Source organism: Ambystoma mexicanum, chromosome 6p (genome assembly GCF_040938575.1).
Source record: "Ambystoma mexicanum isolate Mex_15411 chromosome 6p, UKY_AmexF1_1, whole genome shotgun sequence".
In the NCBI taxonomy this organism is placed as follows: domain Eukaryota; kingdom Metazoa; phylum Chordata; class Amphibia; order Caudata; family Ambystomatidae; genus Ambystoma; species Ambystoma mexicanum.
In genome coordinates this window covers 546,076,637-546,104,583 of record NC_090935.1, presented here as the reverse complement: position 1 = coordinate 546,104,583, position 27,947 = coordinate 546,076,637, and the positions used below count along the sequence as shown (strand labels likewise).

The following is a 27,947-nucleotide window of genomic DNA, read 5'->3' as shown; positions in this document are numbered from 1 at the left end:
TGAGCGTCTGTAGTGTTAAGACCTAAAGGTGCTACGTTTAAGAGGGACAGGACCACTGGCAAACTGTAATTAACGCTGTGAGGTGGTTTTTATTACAGGCTTCTAGCTCAAAGCCATCTTGGTGATTCAGTGCCGAATGGAGCTCGCATATTTTCACTGGTGATGCAATTTCCCACTCAGCCTCTGTTTTTCCGATGTAGCGGCCCTGGGTTAAGACGACTTTACCATTTGCTCCCTTTCTTTCCAATACGGCCTGGTAATATCTTTTGCAGCACTTCCCGTCTTGAGTTTTAATTGTGTCACTTTCGCCATGAAATAAGTTTCATTAATGTTCTAGTTCATAGTGTGAACACCACAAGTAGCTGCTAGTGCGTATGCTAGCATCTAATGAGTATTCCTGCACTGAGAGGGCGTCATGTTGTTGGTCTGAGCTGCGCGGCAGGCATTGAGGTACTGTCTGCTGCGCTATGGTATTAATTTGGGTGTTCTGCTCAGGGCAGTTTCTGAGCAGTAAGGCACCCAAGGCAATCAACTAGAATGCACTCAATTGCCCCTTCACACTGTGCAAACCCCGTCCCCGCCACATAGCCACTCCACAACAGTGTGCTTGTGAGTCGTAGTCAGTGTGCACCTCTCGCTTTGGGCACTATAATGGCAGACTGCACAACCACTGGTGCAAAACATATGCATATATATATGCACCCAGGGATGGTAAAATGAAATAAGCAGATGCACTCTACACTCACTCCAGGCTCTTCTTCGGGCAGGTCTCTACACTCACCAAACACCACAGGATATCATTCGCCCCACCCTGCTGTTAGGAAAGGATGAAGGCAAACACTTGGTAATTGAATGCCTTCAGTTTGCCAAGGAAGAAGTCTGCCTCTGGTGCACACCACGCAAATGCTAAGCATTATGTATGAACAGTAGTGCAGTCCATTAAACAGTGCATGGGAAAGGCTGTTTGTGTAGCGCTGGATGATGTACTGTGGGCTCGAAAATGACTTGACATTATAGTTCCCGAGGTCTGTTTTCTCTCACCTGGACATCTGACTGTCCTACGACCACCTTGATTTTTCCTTGTTTCCCTCTCAGCTCATTTCACTAATTTTCACACTCCCATCTACGTCCCCCCCACTTTCAGGATCACACCAACTCTCCCACTTCATCATTCTCTACTCTTTTCTTTTTTATTCCACTCTACCTTTTTTTGTCTCATCTCAGTCGCTGTCTCGCTATCACTCTGTCTGTCTCTGTGTCTCTCTCTCTCGCATTTTTCCCACCCCTCTTACTCTTTGTTCTGTTTCCTCTTTCCTGTTATTACCTTCTGGCAATATAGTTCACGTTCTGTCTGGTTTCTCGTTTCATTCCTTTGTTTGCTGTTTTCCTGTCACTAACCTAATCTTTTCTATCTTCCTCCCCCTCTTTCTCCCACGCACATTCTCGTGCCTCTTCCCTCACACTCCCACTCTGGCTTTCTCTTTAGTTCTTGGCTTTTGTTGCCATTGTCTGCTTTGACTGACTTTTTAGTTCCCTCTCGATTCCACATCTATCATCTGAGAAGCCTCTGCCAGGTTAGAGGAAGGGGGCTAATTGTCACACCTAATCCAAGGCCTACAGGGCCACATAAAGGTGTGGGTGTTTGGGCTGCCTAAAATGTACTAATGTTTAGGAAGGTGTGAGAGACATGATTATTAAAAGCTGTAGAGAAGCATATGTGTACGTCACTGATAGGCCCCACCCCCTCGCCTCCGACCTATTGGATGAATAACAAGAAGACACTGTGCATGACACCCAATATAATTCCAATACTGCATTGAGTGTAAGAGAGACGATATTCACTCAGGTAACCATACCGAATGTACCTTCAAACTGAAGTGGTAGTAGGAGATTTGCTGACACCGCTGACTATCGAGCAGCTGTAAGGAAAACCTGACAGGTGCAAAGTGACGTCATGAAGAGAAGAGACAATGACGCACCAAACTCGTAATGAGGCCCTAGGTATTGGCCAGAGATCAAGGATGCCGCAACGAGAAGCTACAGAAGGGTAGAAGGGGAGTCAACGAGGATAATCAATGTATGCAGGACATATTTCTCTTAGGTTAAGTAAATGAGCAAACATTTGTGAAAACCAAGTATTGACGAGTAAAGATGCAGAAAAGCATATGTGAGACGGAACAACCAAGTCTCCAGAGGCCGAAGAGGGTAATGACACCTAACATAATTGAATCAAATAGCACTAAATAAAAGGTGGAATGGACACAATCATGGTCCCTTCACACGTGGTGTAAGACCTGGAAAACAAGGTATATTCATAAGCTTCATGCGAAGATTACAATGTACCTTAACTCCCTTAAAGTTCCAGAGAAGGGAACATCCAGCAAGGGCAAGTACAAAGGAGAAGCCTTGACTGAAGGCTTGGCTGATGAGAGATGGTAGACTAATTGGGCAAGCGGGCAGTAGTCTGACGTTGTTCTATTCACCAGGGTTTTGTTTTGCTTACGTACTGCCAAGAAGCTGAATCTCTAAGGTTGCCAGCCAATCAGAAGGCCTATGTGATGGTGGATCATACACTGTTGCAGAAGCCAATCCACTGCTGTTATGCTGCTATAATCTGTATTATGCGTAGTTAGAGGGAAGTTCAAGACATGCCTACCAGACAAGGGGCAGCCAATAATGTTATTAAAACTTATAGGAGATATAAGTAGATATGTTCCCCTAACCAATCCCTCCACCTGATAGGTTTTATTATTTGCCACGTAGGATGAAGTCATAGCTGACACACATTGATGTATAAAGCCTTTGTGTACCTGAAATGTAACTGAGAGTGTGTGGACTGCAACTTGTTGTTCGCCAGGTTTCCCTACTTTATTGAATTGATAATAAAGTAGTATTTGCCATATTCTTTGAGTCTGTCCGGTTATCTGGGTCCAAGATTATTTGTTATGGTAATTCCATTCTGCACATAGAAACACCCCAAACGTGCTACTGCACAAATCTTAGCTGCAAGCATTGCATGTTGACGCTGTTGTTAATTAAGGTGTCCCCAAAGCTCCTGCATCCCGGGCAGCACCCTGATTAGGTCTGCTCAAGGAATGTCCCAGGTTCTGTTCCCAAAGATACATATTGAGTCTATTGCACCTCAGCAGTCTTTTGCACTGCTAAGGGTGAAACAGTTCTCGAACCGGCACAGTCGGCCACCAGTTTACTCTCATAGGGGAGTTTACTCTGTAAAATGTACTTCTTTTTGGTTCCACTCCCGCCCTACATTCTGGTAAAAATGTAGGCGTTCCCTTCAATCGCCTGTTTTTTCTTTCTGTCCTTGGACAGTGTTTCTAAGGAAGTGCTTGCTGGGTTCATCAACTCGGTCCCTTCGAACATCTGGATTTGCATCTCCCATGAGTCCTACTTGGCTTGGTTTGTAGTGAAGGTCAAATCAGTAAGCATCCGGTTAGTAGTCAAACCCCTAGTTAAGCAACCAGGGTCAAGGCAGACGATTTCAGGGAAACTGGTGGAGTCTACAAAACCAGACTACTAGGCGTTGCTGGGCGTCCTGAAGGGGTGCAATGAGGGGTGCAATGAGAGGTGCTCTTCATCAAGTGAAGGGCAGGATAACAGCAGCGTTCCATGTTTTATTGTGCCCATTTGTCATGTATAACGTCAGAAGCCACCATGCACATTTATTTAATTTATTTATTTGATATTTGTAAGGGGCCTATGCAACACATGGGGCCTCATTACGAGTTTGGAGGTAGCCATGGAGCTAGTGGAGACTGATGAAAGATTGCAGATTTTAAACAGTTTGCCCATCTTGTTAGTGGCCACAGAGATGCAGGCTTGGATATGGACCCTCTTCTTCTAGCGGATGGAGGGCTTGTATTGCCTTTGGAGCAGGCGGCAGGCCAGTCTGTCAAAGGATGTGCCTTTGCCTGATGCCCGCCACTTCCACTCATCAACTATGCACTTGCTTTTCAGAAAGGCTAGGTCGGAGTCATACTAGGTGTTGTGCTTGGAGACAGGCTTCATGCGGATCTTCATGACAGGGGCAAGGATGCTCAGGGTGTTGGTGACAAAGAGGTGAAGATTAGCAAGGGCAGTGTCAGTGTGGGAGTCTGTGATAGAAGTGGGAGGGGGATTGAAAGTGGCGGCAAAAGCAACAAGTGACACTCGCTTCATCGGGTGAATGATGGAGGAGACTGTCAGTGCAGGAAGAGACTTAGCCGGGGGACCTAAGAGATCCAGGAGAAAGGACTGGAGAGCATGGTCAGACCAGGAGAGAGGTGTAGTGAGAGGGTTGGAGATGGGAAATGTGACCACACAGTTTCTCCTGTTTGTCAAAGTGGGGAAAAGACAATGCATCAGCACCCCATAAAAAGGAGGCTCTGGGTTCGAGCCTCTCATCATTCTCTTCATCCTATGGACCCACTGAAGTTTGAGAGGATACTGAATAGACTAAGAAAGACTTTAGTAGGGTGATGGCAGCATTCCATGTGTTACTTATGCACATTTGTCATTCCTCACCACAGCCACCACTCATGTGTGACATCAGAGACATAGAATGCACACTGGGTATTCTTTACTGTGTCCCACCAAGCATGTATGTGATATATATCCAACTGCTTTCACTTCCTTTGTGTCTAGTGTCTCTCCACCTCTTCAAAGGGGGAGAGAACACTCTAACAATAAGAAAGGGGAGAGGCAGGAAGCCACGCACATAGGTGCAAAGTGGCTTTTTGCACAGGCGGCCATTATATATAAGCAGGAGTGCTGGAGCAGTCATCTCCCAGTCATTCAGCGAAAAGGAAGTGACGAAGAACCTGCAAGCTTCATTGGATACCATCTCGATTTGGTACAGCGACTGGCGGACAGAACTCAACACCAGCAAGACAACTGCAACGCTGTTCACCAGAAAGATCAAGGAGCACCCGCACATCAGCCTCAATGGGGAGACCACCAAGTGGGAGAGCAGCAGCCATTACCTGGGTGTGACCCTGGACTGCAAACTCAACTGTGGAAGCCATATCAATAAATCTCAGCAGAAGGCAGCAGGAAAGATGGAAGCGCTGTACCCACTTCTGAAGACCAAGTCTATGCCCCTTCGGACAAAGATCAATCTATGTCTACAAGGAGATCATCAGACCTACCCTGACGTATGCCTCCCCAGCATGGAGGACCTGCCATGAGCGACACCAGAAGAGTCTTCAGATAGTCCAGAACAAGGCCCTGCGAATATAGTCTGGAGCTCCAATCTTCACAAGGACCGCTGACCTTCAAAGAGAACTGGACATCGAGATGTTGGACAAACATCTAGCGAAGCTGAGTAAGAACGTCTGACAAGGACTGGATCAGAACCCGAACCTTCTAATCAGAAGACTCACTGCCACTACTGCAAACCCCTTCAACGGTTACCCGCGGACCATCACGGCAAAGAACCTTTAAAACCAGCCCTACTGTGACAAGTCCACACAGACCAAAAAGAATCCTAACCCACGACTACATACTCAACCACAGAAGATGGCATAATGAGACTCGAGCCTTGGTATCCAAAAATCACAGCTGATGGATAAAATCTATCAACAAGAAGAAGACAGACAGCCAGGCTTGCAGAAATAACACTCAGCTCAGAGTGCATCTCGATTCTGCACTCGCAGATCCATCTTTTCGTTTACCAGTTTTTGAGCTGCTTTGGAAAGTGCTTTTCACTCCGCTCAGGGTGTTGAGTAATGGAAAAAGCAGTTTGCTGCAGCAAGCCGTGGTCTTACTTTACCCGTTTCCGAAGTGATTTTCACCCCATTCAGGGTTGGGAGGGTTGAAAGGAGCGGGACGCTGCATTATGATACCACAGATTCAAAAAAGCATACATTCGGATGTGGGGCTTTGGGCTTTTCCATACTTAGCACAATTACATTCTTCCCTGTCGAGTCCTCTGAATTGCAGAGTTCAGAGTGGGCCCAGGCCATGGGATGGAGCAGATCCCTCAAAGTTCCTAAACAGGAAAAAGTTGCCAGAGCTCTTCATTCCATGCCAGTTGCTACGCCGCCAGTTTGCCAAAGGTCACCACTGCCGGTTGAACACACACTTTTAGGATGCCTGCTACCCCGTTCAGTGCAGATGAGGAGCGCTAGTTGTGGTCTTTGACTGCACTGAGTCTCGTTAACCCATAAAGGGGCACGGGAAAGGAAGCCAGAAAGTTCAGGCACCCGCCGACCGCAGCAAACAGTGAAAAGCGTAGTCGCCATGGGAAGAACAGCGCCAAAGCCAGCAGTGGTACGAAAAGTACAGCCCGCGCTGCAGGGTTACAGGGGCGCACCTCACCTCCAACCTTTATACCGCCACTCCGTATCCACAGTACTGACTGTGTGGAACAGATTGGCTAAGGTGGCACAGGTATCCGACAAACATTGCATAAATAAATATATAATCCAGATCCATGTATCCGACAACCATTGCATAAATAAATAAATAAACCGGTTGTGGCTGAGGACTGTAACTTCCTCTTGTGACCTCTTGCATGGGGTCACCAGAGGAAGTTACAGTTTGCTCGTGTGTGCTTTTTTTTTTTTCTTCTCCCCAGCACAGAGCAGGGGTTTGGGGCGGCTGACTCTAGCTGGATCCGGAGATCCGGCTACACATCCGGTGCCGGATCTCGGATCATGCGAGAGCCGGCCCAATGACAAGCCCTAGCCGCAAAGTCTACTATGGGCTAGGAGGCACCTATCAGCCATGGCATATTTGTAAAATTGGCTGGGGGGAAAGAACCACCTCACAGCGTACTGATAGATTATGCTTTCAAAGGTTGGGGTAAACTCGAGGGGCCAGCCAAAGACAAAAGACAGCCCTGAAGTTTGAAAAGCTATAAAACAATAATGTTAAAACTAGGTGAAATATGTTCACACATAAATGAGTACAAGTATTTAGGGCAGCTTTGTGCTGGCCTACCTTGGGGCCCTGTGAGCGAACAGCCTCTAATACAAGGACCAATGATGGTGCGCATGGGGTGGGATTGCATGACAATAGAGATAAGAAAAAAAAACAAGAAAAGGTAGTTTGATCAACCTATACTGCATTGAAGATAGGGTCAAGCTGCCCGTTATGCATCACAAATAATTTTCTTGTAACTCACCTCGACCTAGGGGATACTTCTTAATATACAGGCAAGGCAAGGCCCTCAGACATTTTCAGTCCCAGGCCACACCTCAGAAAAAGCTATTGCCATGGCTAGCTGGGACAGCACAGAATAGGGAACCCACTCCTTCAGAATAGGCACAGCAACATCTGCATGTAGTGGGGACGTTAGGCCGACAAGGGGTCAAGAAAAAAGGGGTCTGGACATTGGGTTGTTTCAGAAGACACATAAGGCCAGATCTAATTTAAACAAATATCTGAACAGATGAGGAAGCCCACTACAAATAGACCTAGATAGGGGGACATTCCTTTATGGGCAGAACTGGATGGTGGACCTAGAAAGCAGAGAACAACTACCCTCACTATCACCCCTGGTGACCCATCAGTGGCATGAAATGGGATGGCATACAGAGAGGCTAGCTGAACCGGTGGGCTTCTGAGACCCCCCAGAATACCTAGTAATACAGCTGGGTGGAGGGCAGCAGGCTTGTAGAAATAGGACGAAAACAGCCAACACAAGACATCTCCACACCCCTAACAGGGATAGCAAGAAGCGGGAAACAAACTGAGATATTTATGTCAGAAAGAGTGCCAAGGAAGGGTCAATCAGAGCCATTGGCATCGCTAGGAGAAAGCTGAACAAAAGCATAGAAAAATTCTGCACAAGCAGGGACCTGAATTTAGTCAGGCACAGCAGTAGAGGTTTTTTCCCTGAACCAGACCTATTTCATGGAGATGCAAACCACCTACAAGTAAAAAGGATGGAGCAATTTCACACAGGGACCTTGAACGTCTTATCAACAAGGAGAAGTAGGTAGAGAAACGGTTGTTTGCGGGAACCCGTGTGGCTGTGAACCCACTCAGGTGTGGTGGCATGGGCCTGGAAGGAAACTGCCATCAGGGACAGGAGCGCTCACCAGCCAATTACAAACACACAGACCTCGGAGCTCACGCTGAGGACACCCTGCGAGCAAAGAAGGGCCACTTCCAGTTCCTAGCTCAAGTGCCCAAAAGTACAGAGCTAAGAAAACACTGCACACCTGTTTGCTGGGGAATACCCATACTACTAAGTTATGTTTTTATTAGTACTTATGTTTAATAAAAAAGCCACAGCCTTTTTTATTCTAAACACAAAACAGGTTTGTTTCTGTGTATTGTTTTATGCATTTATAATATATAGAGTGAATGTCCCATAGGGCTAGCGGTTCCACAACTTTTCGAGTCAACCATGGTATTGTAGATTTGTAGCCCAAGTTTTGAAAAATATTTGCCTATGAGGAGTGGCTTTGCAGACTGGCAGGGAAAAGGGGTGAGAGTCACAATACAGTGGCTGCATGGGCTTTCAAAATCTACATTTATATTTTTCTTGACCCTGAGCATACAGTGACTTAGTGGGCATCAAGCACTTTGTTAAGTATTTCAATCAGGCGATACACCCTTGTCTCAGCCTAGTATGCAGCGCACAGCTGAAATGCTTATTTATTATGTCTATAGCTTCAATATTTTGAGTGATATACCACTCATATCACACCCCTTCTCAAATACCCCAGGTCACGATGGACCAGGAATCAGGCTGGTTGGTAAAGGTAATATTTATTTATTTAAAATTCTAATCAAACATGTACTTTTAACAGGGAGCAGCAATCACCAATGTGGGGACAATAACAGATAGCAAGGTATGTAATGCACTTACATTCACTCTTTAGCAACACAAATATAAAACACCAGAGAAAAGAACACTTTTGGTTTGTTTGGAAAGATAGCGCTTAAGTTAAAATGTCCCCCTGCAATATTCCTCAGCCCACAAAAAAGCAATTCTAATTAGATATCAGGAAGCAGCAGGTAATCAGGAATAAGGGATAATAGACAGAATTGAAACCCAACCTTCCCTCCCCAAACAAGAGAGAAAAACGGATTTGAAACCCTACTGTTTAAATTGACATTTTGGATATGGCTGAGTAAAACACTGAAAATGTGCAAAAATCCTCAAATCAGTACAACATTCTATGGGAGCAACATTGGAAAGATACTATTAATCATGAGCTATAGTTTGAGCAAAAGTAAACACTTTGAATCTGAATGGAATGTTGAAAATAATTTAAAATGAAAATCACACATGTCAAACTTTGCAAAATTGTGGGTTCCCACCTAAAATTAACCAAATGGTTTTTAAGAAAATGTTGGGTTGGGATGTAGCTATAGGTCTTAGGTATAATCCAGAGTTGAAATAAAGTCTCTAGCTATTAAACTGAGGAAGATATGCAAGGTTGATTGAGAGGCGTTTTTTGAAAAAGCGGGTATAGAAAACAGAAAAGAAACTCAGTTTGGACAAGAAAATATTTACTATAGTTTTACTCTAGACAAGAGCATTCCGGCCAGAATACCAAGGAGGTACACAGTAAACTCTAGAGTTGATTCATGACTTCAACACATGATCCCCATTGTCCGCTCGGCGGAACCAGTCGGATCACTCGAAGTAGAATTGATAATTTAAGATTTACACAAGATAAAAATGAAATGGTGCTTAGCAAGATAAATCAAAGACAGGATTTTAATAATGATTCTGACATGGTTACATGTTATTAAGGTAAGGATAGGATGGTTTTGAGATTGGGATGACACAAGACAAGGCAAGGTATGCTATGGTTTTCTATAATTCCTATTAATACTTGCAGTCCACTTTAATTTAGGATTTTGGACCATCAAGGGTTCTGGTCATCACATGGATCTGGTCTAACCAAGGACAGCTGGGCAAACCAGGCGGGACAGGATCATCTACGCCATTCTGGTCACCGGACTGCACTGGACTGGCCCTTCTGGTTACTGGAGACTGGAGATCAGTGGGATGGCGAGTTTGCAGGCATGCATCTAGTATTAGCAAGCCAGACTAGATCAGAATGCTTCCCTTGGGTTTTTGGGATTTTTAGAATTTGAGGCCTAGCTGAAAAGGGGTTCAGCAATGCATAGGCCTTTGCTTTGCAATAAAATCTGGAATCAGGATAAGTAGGATGAAGAAATCAAGAACAGGACGCCACGCAGGAAATCAGGAAGAAAGTCAGGAATCAGTGTGTCCTCGTGTGCTGTCAGGTTCCCTTATTTATCCTGCCAGATGGCATCACTACAGTATATGGTAGGGACAGGCTTACTACCCATACCCATACCCATAATGCTAGGATTGGGCAAGAGCATAGTTCCGCCTTGCTCTTCACTGATTGCATCACAGAAAAGGATGTGATCTTTATGGGATTATTTTTACAATGACTAGAAACCTCCCCTAGCTACTGGAACCAAAATCTAACTTTCCCATAAATACATATTTATACAGTTATCACCTCTGAGAAAATCAGATACACAGGTTACATATTTTGTGGGTCACATTTCAATCCAAACCCCAAGTCTGTGGGACCTGGTTTTGCCTTTCTGCTACATTTTGGCAATTTTAACCATGAATGATTTGGCCTAAAATTTCCCAACTTTGCACACATATGCACATTTACCCCTGGAATGTGTGTACAAAATGTTATGTGCGCAATATCAATACTTTCCCCACAATCTGTCATTCTTTACAACTTCTGTTCCTTATGCAGTAATGGGTTCTACCAAGTCTTCATAGAAAGAGCATAAAATTAGATTTAAAACTACAAACCTTTCATATTTTTCCTCATTCTTGCTGCAAAGTTAAATGTCTTGAAGTTCAGTTACAAAATAGGCTTTCTAAAACCAAAAGGAAGTCTATTGTCACTTAATCCGTTTTTTTTTCTTTTCCCCGTTTGCAAGCAAATGCCAATTCCTTTGAAGCAGGAAGAGGGGCCTCTCTTTTGATTGAAGTTTACAGCCCCTCACACTTGGCAGGTGAGAGTCTCAGCCTGCTATTGTCTCAGCCTGGAGCAATGACCAATGTCTGATGCGACCTGGGAAGTTCCTTTGTCCTGGGTATCCAAAGCCTCCAAGCTAGCAATTAGCCTTTCCTGTGCCAGCAGTTTATGAGATGTCACCCTTTCCCAGGGATAGCAACTGGAAGAGCAAGTTTTTTTTTAATATAGTTTGCCAACTCAGCCTGGGTTTTAGCTTTGATTTCCTCCTTTTAAATCTTGACTTTAAACCTATCGAATTAAAATAGTTTATAGGTGTATGTTTAACAGTAACAAATCCTTTTACATTTCTAAGTAATCAAGCCTTTACACAACAATATACTTTAAAATAGGCGATTTTCCCCTTTCAGTCAGGAAAAAGCACATTTTACTATTTCTTTAAATTCAGTTTTCATCTCCAGCAAATATACACTCTCTGCAGCTATAGATCTTTTCTTGGGTGCTGGCGGTGTTTTGCAGCATGGATAGAGTTACAAGCATCTATTTAGAGTCTTTCTTTGGACAGCTGATTCTTGATACTGTTGCCAAGAAAATAGACATGTTTCCCATCTAAAATGGAAACAAAGCCCCTGGTTGATTTTTCAAGGATACATTTGACAGGAGCTGTCATGCAAATGAGGCCTGGTTCCTATGAGACACAATGAATGATCCTGGGCATTGCAGAGCCTTTTTAATCACAGTGGTTCATGAGTAATTGATGAATTTAGCGCCAAGCAGCAGTTTTAAGGTTGAAGAAAGTGTAATTTTAAAGATGCATTTTGAGTTTTCAGCAAAAGAATGCTGCCTCTTTTATTTCACTCCATGTCAAATGTTGCAGAGCAGACTGGCACAATCCCACAGTGAGTACTCTGTTCCACCCCACCTGAAATGTGTGTGGCAGGGCGGTGCAACCATTTTCTGGTTATTACAAAAACACAGTTTAGAGATCTTGGTGCAGCAAAGTGATGTAGCAGAGCACAGCTGAGTGGGTCACAATATCCCACAACATATGGATCAGCCTTTCACCTTACTCCAGCCCTCAGGTTTAGGCAATTGCATCGGTGAGCAGAGTCAAGGAGGGTAAGCTAATAATATGTACTGTGCGTTAGATGTCATGTGAATGTCAGGCTTTGTATTTTAAGGGCTATGCAAAACTAGAATAATACATTTCAGTATATATTTTCACTAGGTTGGCTGTATGACAGGGTATGTATTCCAAGTTGAGTAGGTTGAGTGTTGGGGAGGAGGGTTCAGGATGTAGGTTTTAATGGTCTGGCTGGGTATTGTTTTACAGGGACTAAGGATGATGGGAGAATGTGTCAAGTTTCTCATCAATAAACATATATGGACTCTCTGACCCATATTGTATTAGGCCTTATCTGTTGGGTATTTTTTTTAAAGAGGAATGTTTTCAAGGTGTTGTGGAACGTGATAAGTGACAGAGCCGAACGTAGCTATGGTGGAAGAGTCTTGTAAATTTGTGGACCGCATCTGAAACAGATTGGAATAGGGTTTGATGTCTCCTGAAGCTGCTCTATTTACACACTCTTAGACGTTCTGCCTTACCATGGCTGGGCTCCATAAACCCTTTCTTAAAATATTTTAACAGCTATGTTGATACTTCAAACCCCTCTACCCTCCCATACCACACATCTGTATCTCATATGGCACAATACCGCTGCATCACCATTTATTCTTTAGCTACTCCTATAGCTTATAAGGCCATTGAAAATGTCTTCCATCCTTGCTGTGCCTTTGCAGTGATGGGTTGGGCTTACATTAACCATTTTCTACTGCACCCATTGCTGGTGTTAATGTTTTCCCCGTGTACCAGTTATCAATGCCCTACTTTAAATGAAGGGCATTTGTTGATCTGTTTCTAGCACCATTTTTAGATCTGCTAGAAAGAACTTGCTTGCTTGCCAGATCTAATGGCCAAATCTCCTATGGGCTTTGCCATCCACCAGGAGACTTATGAAATCTAACATGCTTCTCATTGGCACATTAAAGAGACCACATCATGCATGCTAGAAAAACGGCACAATAGCTCCCAGTCAAAGACTGTATCACATTTAAAATTCTTACAACCTCACACAAATGTGTCAACTACTCAGCCCCCTCATACCTTTCTGACACTCTTACCAGAACACACTCCACCAGACCTACCAGACAATACTACACCAACCAACTTAGGGTCCCACGCATCAAAAGAGCCAGAGCAGGAGGAATAAGCTTCCCCTATCTTGCCCCTAAGCTATGGAATGCACTACCCAATGCACTCAGAGCCGAAACTTCTTTTTTACTAACTTAACACTGCCTTTTCTTCTCCCAGTTTTTCTCTTCCTATTCTAGCACACCTTTTATGTATAGCTTGCTTCGCTATATGCCTTCTTGTAACTAAGCAATGACTTTTCCTGTATGTAAATAAGTCATGATCAACTTCTGTAACAAGCACCACGATGCCCACGGGCTGCCTGTGCGCTCAACAAATATGAATAAATAAAAATAAATAAATAAATTCAGTTTCGCTCTCTACTTGGAGCCTGGATATTGCATATTTTATGCAACTGCTGCAACAGTGCCCCTGACCGATGAAGAAAAAAGATTTATGGCCCATCGGAGGCACTGAAATCCCATGACTCACTAAATGGCTTCCCTTGAGCACTGGAAGGAGCAGAGGGGGCGCAAGAACCGGCTCATTTGGACAGGTGCATGCAGTAATGTGGAGGATTGGGAGCCCCAGAACACATGGGCAGCCTGCTCTGAGTGTTGTGTTAATGCGGAAGCCATCTTTAGGAGGTCCATTTCATACTGATGTATCACTTTGCACTGATATTCACCAGTGCTAAGGCGGTTTGGTATGGTTTCTGGGTTTTACGGTGTGTTAAGTGTGGCAAGGTCCTGTTGTCGAATCTACCAGAGCTCACATACAAGATGTTTGGGTCTCTTGCAGGTGTCTGACTATAACATTCCTCTTGCAGGGTGTTGCATATAATATGCATGTACTACTTCAACACTTGTGGCTCCAGGCAGAGAGAATGAGACCTGCAGTGACTTGCCTCTAGACCGGTCTGAGATTTTCTTCCATCAGACCTCTACATTCCCTCTGTTTAGTCCTGAAGTGACACACATGCCTGGTGAATCCACTAAAACAAGACCACCTTCACTCCCTTAGTCACCCCTCACTACCTCTTTACTGGGCTGCCATGAAAGCTGGGTGGGTTGGATTTCGGCAGAGCCTAATGAATCATGCAGCTGTTGAAGTAATACCTTCACCAGGCACCGTTGTCACTGCGCAACTCTCCTTCTCAGCAACCCACCATCATGCGCAGTGCTGGAGATGAAATATGGCATTCGAGACAACTCTTGTACGCCTATTTGATTACATATTTTTAAATCTCCATTGTATGGCTCCTCTGATAGTTCCTGTAGAAGAGCACAGGATGGGAGGAAGGACGGGCTGCTAACAGCCAAGTTATGGGAGCATGCCTGTGTTGGGCAGCAGTCAACAGCCTGCCTTGTCAGCTGTGACTGCAATATCTCTTGTTAGGGCCATACCACTACTGGCAGGAGTTAGGAGTTGGAAGTGTTTTGTCGTACTTTTTCTCGCGTTTGTGTTGGAGCCTGTAAGCTCTCGGTCAGGTACCAACATAAGGCCGTGAATGACAACCCCAATGATATGATCGTCATTTCTACAGTGTGTTTGATTGCATAGATGTGTTGGCCACTCCACAAGCTGCATATGCCACTCTTAGTTACATCTGGAGGGTTTCAGCAGCTCCTTCGAAGAGGTGCTCGCTTCCGGCTCCACAACAGGCCTTTCCTGGATGTGTGATGTGGTTTGTTTTCATTTCCTGCCCCTCTTCTCACTGTGGGATTTTTGACTCTCACTCCACACTCAGGCCCGCGCTTCTCCTCCCATTTGACTGCTTTCTGATTAATTCTCGTGTGTGTGCTTGATCTTCTCTAGATCAGTGGCCCTCTGCAATGCTTAGCAGGATGGACTTTACCCGGGAACCAACACCCTTTATGTGATGGCTGTTTCAGCCCTCATGTTATATAGCACATGATATGTACCAAAAACTTGTGTTCTTCATTCATTGCAGTATAAGTACATTGAAATGAATACTAATTGTTAAAGGAACTCTTTTGTGAAAAATGTTCCATTGAACCTATCGTACCCAACATATTGGGTTCTCCCTTATGTAAAGGGGATTGTGTATATTCTCCAGCATGGGGTCTGGAATGGATTCACATGCTCATGAATATTCCCCGTCGTCAGGCTGGGAATCCTCAGTAAAGAAAAATCAGCATCAGTTTTGTTTCTGATCTGTCTTTCGTAGTAGTAACCAATCACTGATCTCTGCGTCATACTTACCACAGCCAATGACTGCCATCTCCCTAAGCCCCGCCTCTGGCTGCCATCTTCAGATTTTTACCGCACGTTCAAGTGTTGGGATCCTCGTGCTATTGCTCTCGAGCTTTAGTGCGTTTTTTTAGCGCTTTTCATAGGAAAATTTCTCTTTTTTCGGTCAAAAGAGCTTCAAGCTCCACCGTTTCTTTATCCGATTAAGGGGGACCCGTGTCGGATTCTTCTACGCCCCCACGGGTGAAGATTTCGTCGAGCCACGCTTTTGGAGGACTCCAGAAGTTTCTCAGGCCCATTTCGGACATGGCCCAGGAGAAGGGAAGCTCGACGCCCGGAAAGCTGTTCAGGGTCTGCCCTGGATGCCAGCTTCAGAATGTCTTTAAGGAGGACAAACACTCCCTTTGCCTCTACTGCCTGCATGAGGACAAGACGCACGTGGAGAAGGACTGTGCATTTTGCGGCAATATGTCGGAGCGGACCATGAAGGACCGCCATCTGCGTCTCGCCAACTGGCTGGAAGGGAAGAGCCCGTCAGGCGAGAAAAAGAAGAAGAAGTCCGAGCGGTCTTCTAAGACCTTTGAGGGCGCCCCGGCGATGGGGGCCCAACAGAAGGCCAAGCACCGCGAGTCCGCTGGCACCGGGAGCGCCGAACGGTCGGGCTCTACGGTTGCCAGGCAGGGCGCATCCTCCCCGGCGCCATCGACCACGAGCCAACGCTCTGGCTCGGGTAAGAGGAAGGCCGAGCTCCTGGAGAGACCCCGGTCGAGCTCGAAGGCCCCATCGGAGGGGGAGGGGGCGGTGACCCTTCCCCCAAGGAGAAGGCAGTGAGCGCACCTAAGGTGGTGAAAGCCTTGATCCACCCTGCCAAGGCCTCTCAGTCGCGGCGGCCCTGGCTCAGCCTGTGGAGGCTGCACCAGTGGAGGCGACCTCGGGGCCCAGAGTCTCCCTGCCACCGCGGAGGGAGTCCTCTTTCATGCCCATCGACAGGACCCCCGTGAAACCTCTGACGGAGAAGAAAAAGGGGGGGCAGGAGGTCGTCGTGGATTCGGCCTCAACCTCTGAAGAGGAGCTGATCGAAGTCTTAAGCCACGGCATTGGCGTGGAAGAAGACCAGCCAGTCGGGAGGGACCCCGACGTCGGAGACGACGATAACGTCGAGGGTGCCGACGAGGCTCCTGACCGCCTGTCGGAATCCCCTCAACCAGTGCCGCAAGACAACTCGGCGGCCATTTTGTTGGCTATACAGTCCTTATGCTCGGAGATAAGGACGAGATTGCCGTTACCACCAACGGAGGAACTGCTCCCGACGGGGGACCCGGAGCCAGGCCCTTCTGGGAGCCCTCCTCCTAAGAGAAGAAGTATTCATCCTCCACCTCCTTTTCAACCATCGTGCCCTGCTCAGCCCTCCTCCCCGTCCACGACCCGTGGGGATGATGCAGGGACGGACACGGCCGCGACAGGTACAGACGACGAGGTTTACGACGAGGATCTTCCGTCGTCACCTCCTCCCCGGGCTTCCCCGCCCGACGAGATTGGATCGTTTCATGCCATGATCGCCAGGGCATCCGAGCTTTTCCAGCTCTGCCCGGAAGAAAAGAAGAAGGAAGGTTTCCTTTATCAACGGCGCGAGGCCAAGAGGAAGACGGTCCTCGCTGTACCTCTACTGGACGATATCTGGGATGAGGGTCTCGCCCTCCTCAAGAACCCATCCACAATGCCTGCGAGAAGGGATCGGTACGAGAAGAAGTACCGGGTCCCGGACGCGGCCCCCTTGTGCCTTCGGGCACAGCCGACCCCGGACTCGGTCGTCTCTGCGGCGGCCAGGAAGAAAGCAGGGGGGGCTTCGGCCTCTACGTCAACCTCCCCCCCCAGACGGCGAGGGAAAGAAATTGGACACGATGGGGCGCAGAGTCATTTCATCGGCAGCGACGACGATTAAGGCTGCCAACGCCTTGGCTATCGTAGCCCGCTACGACAGGGAGTTGTGGTACAAAATCGCCCCCCTGCTGGACTTCGTACTGGACGACAAGAGGGCGGAGGCCCTAGAGATCTTGCAGGAAGGAGAAGTGGCGTCGGACCACGCCATTACGATAGCGACGGACATCGCTGACACTGGGTTTCGCCAGTTGGGCAACGGCGTGTGCCTTAGGCGGCGTGGATGGCTCAAGGCAACGGATTTCCGGCAGGACGTGCAGACCAGAGTTTTGGACATGCCGTTCGACGGGAGCAACCTGTTTGGGAAAACAGTGGACGATTCCCTACAAGCCATCAAGACGGACACAGAGACGGCCCGGGCTCTTGGTGTTCTCCAGCAACGACGGCCGCCCTTTCGGAGCACCAGAGGCAAGCAGGGTGCCTCCAAAGACTTCCGGCGGCGGATATTCCACCTATCGTCAAGCGGCCCGTTCGTCGTCACAGGAAGCCTACAGGGGACGAGGCAAGTTGGGCAGACCCCGCTGTCGTCGCCAGGGAGGACAAGGCGGCAAAGCCTCGTCGAAGCAGGACTGAACCGGCCGTGGGGTCGGGCCCCCACCGAAGCATCCCGGTGGGAGGCCAGCTGGCGAACTTCGTCAGCGTGTGGGAGTCCATCTCCACCGACCGTTGGGTGCTGGACGCCCTGGCCCAGGGTCACGCGCTCGAGTTTCTAAAGAAGTGCCAGCCCGTCCCCCCCGTGGCCAGGAAGGAACATCACGTCCCTCAACTTCTCTTGGAGGTAAAGGCGATGCTCAAGAAAGGCGCCATTGAGCCTGTCCCAAAGAGGCTTCGGGGCTCCGGAGTTTACTCAAGATACTTCCTCGTGAAGAAGAAGACAGGAGGATGGCGTCCCATCCTGGACCTATGAGGACTGAACAAATTCATCAAGGCTCAGAAGTTCCGGATGGTCACCCTCCAGCACGTCCTGGGTCAGCTGGAGGAGGGCGATTTCCTGTCGTCGTTGGATTTGGAGGATGCTTGCTTCCATATCCCCATCCTAAAGGGACACCGAACGTTTCTCAGATTCGTGGTCCAAGGGCGTCACTACCAGTTCAGAGCCCTCCCCTTCGGATTGAGGTCGGCACCCAGGGTGTTCACCAAGTGCCTCGCACCGGTGGCGGCGCGGCTGCGCCTGGAGGGTATCCACGTCTACCCCTACTTGGACGACTGGCTCATCCGTGCAAAGACAAGGGAACTCGCCGCGGAGCACACAGCGAGGACCGTCCAACTACTCACGGACCTGGGATTCTCCATAAACTACGCCAAGTCCCACCTGGTGCCCGCGCAAGACGCACTGTTTCTGGGAGCGAAACTCGACACAGTGGTGCTTCTGGCCTCTCCGGAAAGGACGAGGGCCATCTTGGGCAAGGTGCAGCGGATGCTGGTTGCGGACGCGGACGCGGCCAGGGTGAGGTCCATCAAATCCCTCCTCGGAATGATGTCTTCTTGCATTTATCTCATCCGCCTGTGCAGGCTTCGGATGCGCCCGTTACAGGAGTTCCTGGACGCTCGCTGGATCCAGACGACGGGCAGCTTCGAGGACAGGATCACACTCGACGAGAGCTTCCGACGAGCGATCCGGTGGTGGGGCACCCGCGCGCATCTGAAGGCGGGCATGGACTTCCAGACCCCGGGCCACCAGAAGACAGTGACCACGGATGCCTCCCTGGAAGGGTGGGGAGCGCACACCGAGAATCTGCACGCGAGAGGCCTTTGGCTTCCGACGGAGAAGTCCCTCCATATCAACGTCCTGGAGCTCCGGGCAGTGTTTTGGGCCCTCAGGTCCTTTCTTCCGTCCCTCAAGGGCAAGGTGGTGAGGATCTTCACCAACAACACCACCACCATGTTCTACATCAGGGAGCAGGGCGGTACCAGATCCCCAGCCCTGTCCAAGGAGGCGCAGGATCTGTGGCATTGGGCCGTCGCCCAAGGGATGTTTCTGGTGCCATTTCATCTGGCAGGAATAAAAAACACAATGGCCGACTCGCTCAGCAGAGAGCTACGCTCGTGCTACGAGTGGGAACTACGACAGGATCTAGTGGACCGCCTCTTCTGACGGTGGGGCACACCCCAGATCGATCTGTTCGCGACGGCGACGAACTCCAAGTGCCGGAGGTTAGCCAGCAGGTTTCCCCAGCCAAGGAGCATGGGGGATGCTTTCTCGTTCCCCTGGGAGGGCCTGTTTCTATACGCGTTCCCTCCGTTGCCATTGCTGATTCGGCTCATCAACCAGCTCAAGAGGTCACGGTGCAGGATGATCCTCGTCGCACCTGCGTGGCCGAGGCAGATATGGTTCCCGGACCTTCTGGTCTTGTCAGCGTCCCCGTCAATCAAGCTGCCAGTGGACGCGGATCTTCTCTCCAGGGAAGGCGGCACCATCCTCCATCACGACCCGAAGTCGCTGAACTTGCAGGCCTGGCTCCTGCAGCGTTCGAGTTTGGAGGTTACGACATACCGGCCGACTGCAGAGAGGTTCTTGCAAAGGCCAGGGCGTCCTCAACTCTTGGAAGGGGTTCTCTGTCTGGTGCCACGCACAGAAGATTAACCCTCTGTGGATTACGGCTCCTCAAGTACTGCCGTACCTACTGACGCTGGCCAAGGCTGGACTGGCGCACGCTTTCATCAAGATTCATCTTGCTGCGATCTCCCGATACACCAGAACCACGGGACGGACGTCTTTGTGGTCTCATCGTCTGGTGAAAGAATTCATGAAGGGACTGTTCAGATCGTTCCTGCCGGTGAAGGCTCCGATCCCGGCGTGGGAGCTTAACGTGGTGCTGACCAAGCTCATGGGACCTTCGTTCGAGCCTCTGCACTCAGCTCCATTGAAGTTCTTGTCGTGGAAAACAGCGTTTCTTGTGGCCATCACCTCCGCACGACGGGTGGGAGAGATCCAGGCCCTTTCCTGCAAGCCCCCGTACTTGACTTTTCACGACACGAGGGTAGTGCTCAGGACGCACCCCTCCTTCATGCCCAAGGTGCCGTCGGACTTCCACCTCAACGAACCCTTGGTGTTGCCTGTTTACTTCCTGTCGCCTTCGTCGCTGGCTGAGAGGACTTTGCACTTGCTGGACTTGGCTAGAGCGCTGAAGTTCTACGTGGACCGCACGAAGAGTTTTCGGAAGACGTCACAACTTTTTGTGAACTTTGGACCTGTCAATCAGGGGAAGGCTCTCTCGAAGACTTCCATTTCCTGGTGGCTCTCCGGCTGTATCATGTACTGTCATCGGTTGGCAAACTGACCGCTGCCCGGCCGTCCGAGAGCCCATTCCACCAGAGCGATCGCAGCCACCAAAGCGTTCCTATCTGGTGTGCCCCTGCTGGACATCTGCAGGGCTGCTACATGGAGGTCGACGCACACATTCACGAAATTCTACTGCGTCGACCGGGATTCAAGGGAGGAGTCCAGGATCGGCCAAGCAGTGCTGCGCAACCTGTTCGCCTAAGGTGAGCCTGGTGAGAAGGTAAGAGATGCTTAATGTTGAGTTGTTGTATTGCTTAATGTTGAGCCTGTTGCCACCTCCCGTGGTTGTGCATGTGTGTACTGCTATATATTCTTTTATTCATGAGCATGTGAATCCATACCAGACCCCATGCTGGAGAAGGAACAAGTTACTTACCTGTAACTGTTGTTCTCCAGCATGGGTCTGGCATGGATTCACATGCGAACCCTCCCGCCTACCCCTCTGCGGCTCTTCACTTGGTCATACTGCCACTTCACGTGCTACCAAATCTGAAGATGGCTGCCAGAGGCGGGGCTTAGGGAGATGGCAGTCATTGGCTGTGGTCAGTATGACGCAGAGATCAGTGATTGGTTACTACTACGAAAGACAGATCAGAAACGAAACTGATACTGATTTTTCTTTACCGAGGATTCCCAGCCTGACGACGGGGAATATTCATGAGCATGTGAATCCATGCCAGACCCATGCTGGAGAACAACAGTTACAGGTAAGTAACTTGTTCCTTAGCTGAATAATGAGATTATTTTGCTTGCACATATTGTGTTCTTGAACTTTGTGTAGGGCATTTGCAATGAAATGATGGGCTTATTTTGCCCGTGTGCAAAGACTGTCAAGGTCATCTTAAAGGTTTAGAAGGTGTCTAGTGAAACAGTGAAACGAATGCCTACTCCTGCAATTGATGTCTACCCATACAAATTATGCATGGGGTAGAAGGCGTCTTCCTATTGCCATTGGATGTCTCATGTAATTTGTACACAAATAGAGTAACGTTGTCTCTGCATCACATATGGTGCATCTGGAGACCATGTAAACGGCAGCGATGCGCAGTATAAATCCCAATAACATAACATAAATCAGCATGTTCCCACCTGCGCTCCAAGAGATCAAGTTTGATTGAATTGCCTCTGCTTGGCTATCTTGTGGCCTTAAATGAGTTTCAATGGGCCACTGCAGATATAGGTAAAACAACCTCATATTCAACACGTGAATGCTTATAGTAATGTGACTTTCCACTATATGGCATGCTGTACTGATTGTAGACCTGAAGATGTGTTCTGACCTAAAATAACTTGCGCTTTAGTACTGCCATGCTCTGAACGTGCCTCTCGTTCTTTGCCCATCTAGGTGGAGTTAAACCATGTGCGTTAAACTGCTTGGCAGAAGGCTACAATTTTTACACAGAGCGTGCCCCTGCGGTGATAGATGGTACCCGCTGTAACACCGATTCCTTGGATATATGCATCAATGGAGAGTGCAAGGTAATGACAATTTCATGCTCCACTATCTGTGTGTATCACTGCCAAGTAACATATTCCAGCAGCAGAGCAAGACTATGGGGTCCGGAGAGGGCTGAGTGAACTATAAGGGCTCTGAGTACTGTTGGTATGATGTGCTATTTATTTAAATTCTTTTCTTTCCTAATGACTGTACCGAAAAACCAATCTTTGAGCAGTGTTCACAGCACTCTTTACATACAAGGCCATAAATAGGACACGCAGGCTTTCACAAAGGAGCTCTCATTCATGGAAGTGCCGATTTAATAATAGGTACTACCGTGTTTCTAAGCATTCACATTATTTGTGGACAGTAGAATGGAGGCACAGAGAGATAAAGGGCTTCGTTACGAGTATGGTGGTGTGGTTAAAAAAGTAGCAGTAACAGAATTACCACCACTTTTACCACATCGCCATGCTATGTGTTTGGATGTAAAGTTGAGGAAAAACCTCCAGCACTGGCTGGAGGTATATCCTCTACCTCCAAAAAAGGGAGGTTTTACCATGGGTGGCATTTCTGCCCGTAGTAAATACTCCAAATCAGAAATGGAGTCCTATGTAGTCCAATCTGAATGCATAATAACACTCATCATTTTTGCTTTATCCTTGTTGCCCACCAAAAAAAAGTCCATGCCACAGTAAGAAACGGCTAGTCTGGCCGCCCCAAAATGCCAGTCTAGCCAAATAACAGCTAACATACTTGATTATAGATGCCCATAACTAAATACCTTGCCATAGCTAGAAAGGACCAGAATGACTGTGTTCTGTCTTGATGGTCGTGCAGATATATGGAACCTCCGTCCCCAAGTACCACACGAGAAGAAGTCAAACCACTACCTGTGCAATCTTTGAGGCCACAGGTGTAGAGTGCAGTCAGCCTGGAACCGGGAACGCCGGAAGAACCCCTCGACCACTGTAAAGCAAGGAATGGTTATGTTACACACAGTGACAAATGAGAGGTACACAGGATGATCAAGGTTAGAACCAGGGGCTTTGTTTAAAGATGTGAAGGCAGGCGCTCTGTTACCAGTCTTTAGCGTCTCCTCCTAACGCACGTTTTCATGACTTCATCAATCTTCAGGACAGCTGAGTTTCTTTAGTTTTTTCAGGCGGGTCTGCATTTCTGTTTCAGGTGTGACAAGTTAATTAGCTCTGAGGATTCTGGTACTTGTATTTTTCGCACTTGATTTTGCTGGCAGGTGACTGGAAACAACTCCCTCCATAGGGCTTACCTAATGGAGATGGAGGGGCAGTCTGAGTAGTAAAGTGAAGCAGGAGCTGCTAATTAGCTGCTAATTAGCCGGCGCAAGCAGCAGGCTGATAAAGATCTGGTAGCACTCTGGGAAGCACCTGAGTCGCTGCACAGAACAGCGTGGTTGATCCTTAGGCAGTCCAGTAAACAAACCAAGGTCGAGAGCAAGAAAAATGACAAAGCCAAGGGAGTCCAATTTCAGTCCAGCTAGCAGTGCAAAAGGTCGAATTCCAGAAGACAGGTTGGTACGGAGGAATCCAGGGGAAAAACAAAGGCAGTCCGTGAAACATTCCGTGGTCGTGAGTATCAGGAAATCCAAGAGAGTTCAAGACGCCAAACAGAGCTCAGAAGAATCAGCTGTGAAGCGTTTCTTCCGCGTTCTCCTGCTCTATTTGAATGCGAAGCACGGTCACATGAAGCAGGTCACGAGACCGCGAGCAGAACGTCACGTGACCCGCGATGTAAACAGAGGCTGCTTCCTGACCACGTGATGCGGGGAGCAGCGCGCGCCGGTGTAATGCCGAAAGCCATGGGGAAAACAACACGGCAGGTGCCAATGAAGAAAAGGCTGCAAAGACCCAGGTTTGCCCGCTGGGAAACCCCATTTTCTGGCGACCCGCTGCCGCCGCCGTCGGGTACATGAGTGGGAACGGGCAATGCAAGGAGCTTGGTGGGCAGGTGATGTGGGTGCAGACATGACAGAGCCCCCCCCCAAAGGCCCACGACCCCATGGGCTCGACGGGTGATCTCGATGAAAGCGGGCAACCAACCGTGGAGCATTGACATCCCGGGAGGGAACCCATGAGCGGTCCTCAGGACCGTAACCCAACCAGTCCACAAGATACTGCAGGCCACCCCTATGGATGCGAGAACCCAGAATGGCACTAATCTCAAACACATCAGGGGTTGATACAGAAACAGGGGCAGGAGGGGAAACAATACAAGTGGGATCCGGGCAGGGCTTAAGCAGCGAGGTATAAAACACCAGATGGATCTGCCAATTTGAGGGAATCGCAAGCCGCAGGGCCACAGGGTTCAGAATCTTGCCAACCCGATAGGGACCAACAAATCGAGGGAGCAATTTACGGCAACCCGGAATGTGCAAGTGGCGTGATGATAACCATACCCTATCCCCCACCCGATAGGTAGGCGCCGCCACCCGCTTCCTATCAGCGGCAGCCTTCATCGAAGCCTGCGCTTCACGTAGGTGGACAAGAGTCTGGGCATGGACCATGGTCAGATCGCGAGCACAAGCAGTTGCAGCAGGGGTGTTGGAGGAAGCAAAATCCGGGAGAGGAAGGGTGCAGGGATGTTGGCCATAAAGGGAGTAGAAGGGTGATAAACCGGTGGATGAATGTAGGGTATTGTTGTAAGCAAACTCTGCAAGGTGCAGTAAATTGAGCCATGTACCCTGATACTGGAGGGTCAAACAGCGCAAGTATTGCTCTAAAGCCTGGTTCACCCTTTCCGTCTGCCCATCAGTCTCCGGATGGTAGGCGGAGGAGAACCAAGCATCAATGCCGAGTAGCTTGGTAAGGGGCTGCCAGAAATGGGACGTAAACTGTGTACAGCGATCCGATACCAAGACCTGTGGTAACCCAAAGAGGCAGAATACTGACTTAAAGAAAAGCCTAGCCAATGTGGGAGCAGAGGGTATTCCTGTACATGGTACAAAGCGGGCCATCTTAATGTAGGAATCTACCACCACCCAGATGGTGTCAAACCCCTGCGTACGAGGTAGGTCAGTGATCTGATCCATCAAGACCGTATGCCAGGGACTTGGGGGTATAGGTAGTGGTTGGAGTAGTCCCAATGGGCGACCCCTGCGTGACGTGCACTGAGCGCACACCAAACAGGTGTTCACATAATTCTCCACGTCGCGTTTCATTGAAGGCCACCAGCACCAGCGTTTAAGCAAGTCTAGGGTACGATGTTGTCCTGGGTGACTGTTGATGGCCGCATCATGAGACCACTCCAGTGCTTGATTGCGTGTCTCGCATGTAGGTAGAAAACGTTTCCCTTATACGAAAGGCACCCCATCCTGATCGACCGTGTCCCATTCTGCCAATGTGTTCGGATGTTGTGAAACCCACTGGCGTATGGTGGACAACATGGGTTGTGACGGCGTACAGGCACAGACAACATGGCCCCTCTCTAACAATGTGTCAGGAAAAGATGGGAGGGATTCCCCTCCTGGGGAACGAGACAAGGTATCCGCTTTCCCATGAACCACCCCGGGCCTATGTTTGATCACAAAATCATACGCTGCAAAGAACAGATGCCAACGTACTTGCCAACTGTTCATACATTTGAGTGAGGCGAGATCTTGCAAGTTCTTGTGATCCGAGTACACTACAGTCTGATGCTTAGCCCCCAGGAGATGGTGTCGCTAGATTTCCAGTGCGTCTTTAATGGCCAGGAGCTCCCTCTCCGTGACCGTATAATGCATTTCTGTTGACGTGAATTTACGTGAAAGGTATGCTACTGGGTGGAGATGACCAGTCGTTGGGCAGGGCTGGGAAAGCACTGCACCCAATGCAAAGGATGAAGCATCCGTCTCCAAAATAAACAAGAGTTCTGGATCAGGGAGTTGGAGGACTGGGGCCGTGGTGAACATTGTCTTGAGGGAATCGAAGGCTGCCTGCTGTTCTATAAACCAATGGAAAGGGACAAGAGGGCTGGTCAGGGCAGTGAGCGAGGCAACGATAGAGGAGAAACCAGTGATAAATCGCTGGTAAAAGTTACCGAAACCCAAAAACAACTGTAATTGTTTCAGGTTCACCGGAGCAGGCCTATCCGTGATAGCGCGGATCTTAGATTGATTCATGGACAAACTCCCAGGTGATATGTGGAAGCCCAAGAAGTCGACTTCTTTAGTGTGGAACAGACACTTTTCTGGTTTTGCAAACAAAGCATTCCTTTTGAGGCGAGACAATACTTCCCTAACATGAGCGATATGTTCATCCAAAGAAGGGGAAAACACCAGGATGTCATCCAGGTATACCACCACATAGACGTCCAGAATGTCGCTGAATATGTCGTTTATGAATCGTTGGAACGTAGCTGAGGCGTTACATAGGCCAAACGGCATAACTGTATATTCGAACAATCCCTATCGGGAACAGAAAGCCGTTTTCCACTCATCCCCACTGTGCATGAGGATCAAGTTGTATGCCCCCCGGAGATCCAGTTTGGTATAAATAGAAGCATGCGTTAGTTTATCTAATAACATGGAGATGAGAGGGATTGGGTACCGGTTCTTAATGGTGATGGCATTTAGTTGCCTATAGTCCATGCAAGGACGAAGGTCCCCCTCCTTCTTTGGGACAAAAATATAGGGCTTGCTGCTGGTGAGGTAGAGGGGCGGATATGACCCAGCCGCAAAGCCTGTTGGATGTACTCTTTTAAGGCCTGTTCTTCTGACTGTGTTAGTGAATAGATCCGACCCTTTGGGATCGAGGCTTCATGGACTAGGTCGATGGGGCAGTCATAAGGTCATTGCGGCGAAAGGCCGTCTGCTGACGCTTTATCAAACACAGTCTGGAAGTCATGGTATGCAGAGGGAATACCAGCTAGGACCGCTCCCACCGTATGAGGAATGGTAGATGTGGATTTGTTCTCTTCAATGGCTAAGGAAGTTATCCCCCCGAGGGCACTTGCAGGATTGGATACCACATCAGACTCTACCAAGCAGTAATGCTGACAGACCTCCGACTCAAAGAAGACTTGACCTGTACCCCAGTTAATTAACGGGTTGTGTTGCCTCAGCCAGGGAATGCCTAGAATGATCCCGAATTGTGGTGTGGAGATTAGATCGAAGGACAGTGTCTCCTTGTGGGTACCCTGAATCACCACCTCTAAGGGGGCGGTTTGTTGTTTGATTGGGCCAGAAGCGAGGGAAGTACCATCCACAGCCTGTACTGGTTCTGGGTATTTTTTCTTTATCAACGGTACATTTAGTGTGTTGGCTAGCGTAATGTCTATGAAGCAATCGGTAGCCCCACAGTCGATCACTATGTGTACCGAATGTATACAATCCCTGGTGGGTTTCAACAGAGTATGGACCACCACTGGTCTGATAGGGCCGAAAGCGGCCTCAGAGGGATTTTGAGAAGGCCCTGCCCTTACCCCGATCTCAAGGCCGAGTCTTCTGAAAACCCGAATTCCTGTTCTTTGGATGGCGAGGACACTCCGTGACATAATGGCCGCTGAGACCGCAGTAGAAACAGGCATTATCATTTCTTCTCCGTTCCTGTTCGGCATGAGTTATGGGGCTACGGATTCCCCCTATTTGCATGGGTTCACTGGTTGTCTCTGGTGAAGGGGAGGTCTGATGATGAGAAGGACCAATTTCAGCCCTGTGCTCGGTTCTCCGGGCATCTACCTGCAGAGTCAGATCAACCAGGTCAGAGTAAACTGCGGGTAGAGCTGGTACAACTTACAAGGCGTCTTTCAAGGCGCTACATAGACTTCTGTAAAACACAACTGCCTTTTTGTTCTCGGGCCATGAAGTCTCGGAGGACAGTTGGTTGAACCGGGTTATGCATTCGATGAGTGTCTGCCTGCCCTGGGTGAGGTCTAATAACTCTAAGTCTCGGACTGTGGCTTGTACCTGGTATCAAATTCTTTGGCCACCTC

The 27,947-nt window shown here is 48.5% G+C and overlaps 1 protein-coding gene across 1 annotated transcript in view; it reads left to right on the top strand.

Moving 5' to 3' along the window:
* The window catches only part of ADAMTS6 (ADAM metallopeptidase with thrombospondin type 1 motif 6), a 2,426,739-nt gene that overhangs the window by 1,910,983 nt on the left and 487,809 nt on the right, over nucleotides 1-27,947 (top strand). The window contains exon 16 of the mRNA XM_069627350.1: nucleotides 21,909-22,042. Within this exon, the coding sequence (XP_069483451.1) occupies nucleotides 21,909-22,042 (134 nt within the window). The remainder of the gene's footprint in view (nucleotides 1-21,908; nucleotides 22,043-27,947) is intronic.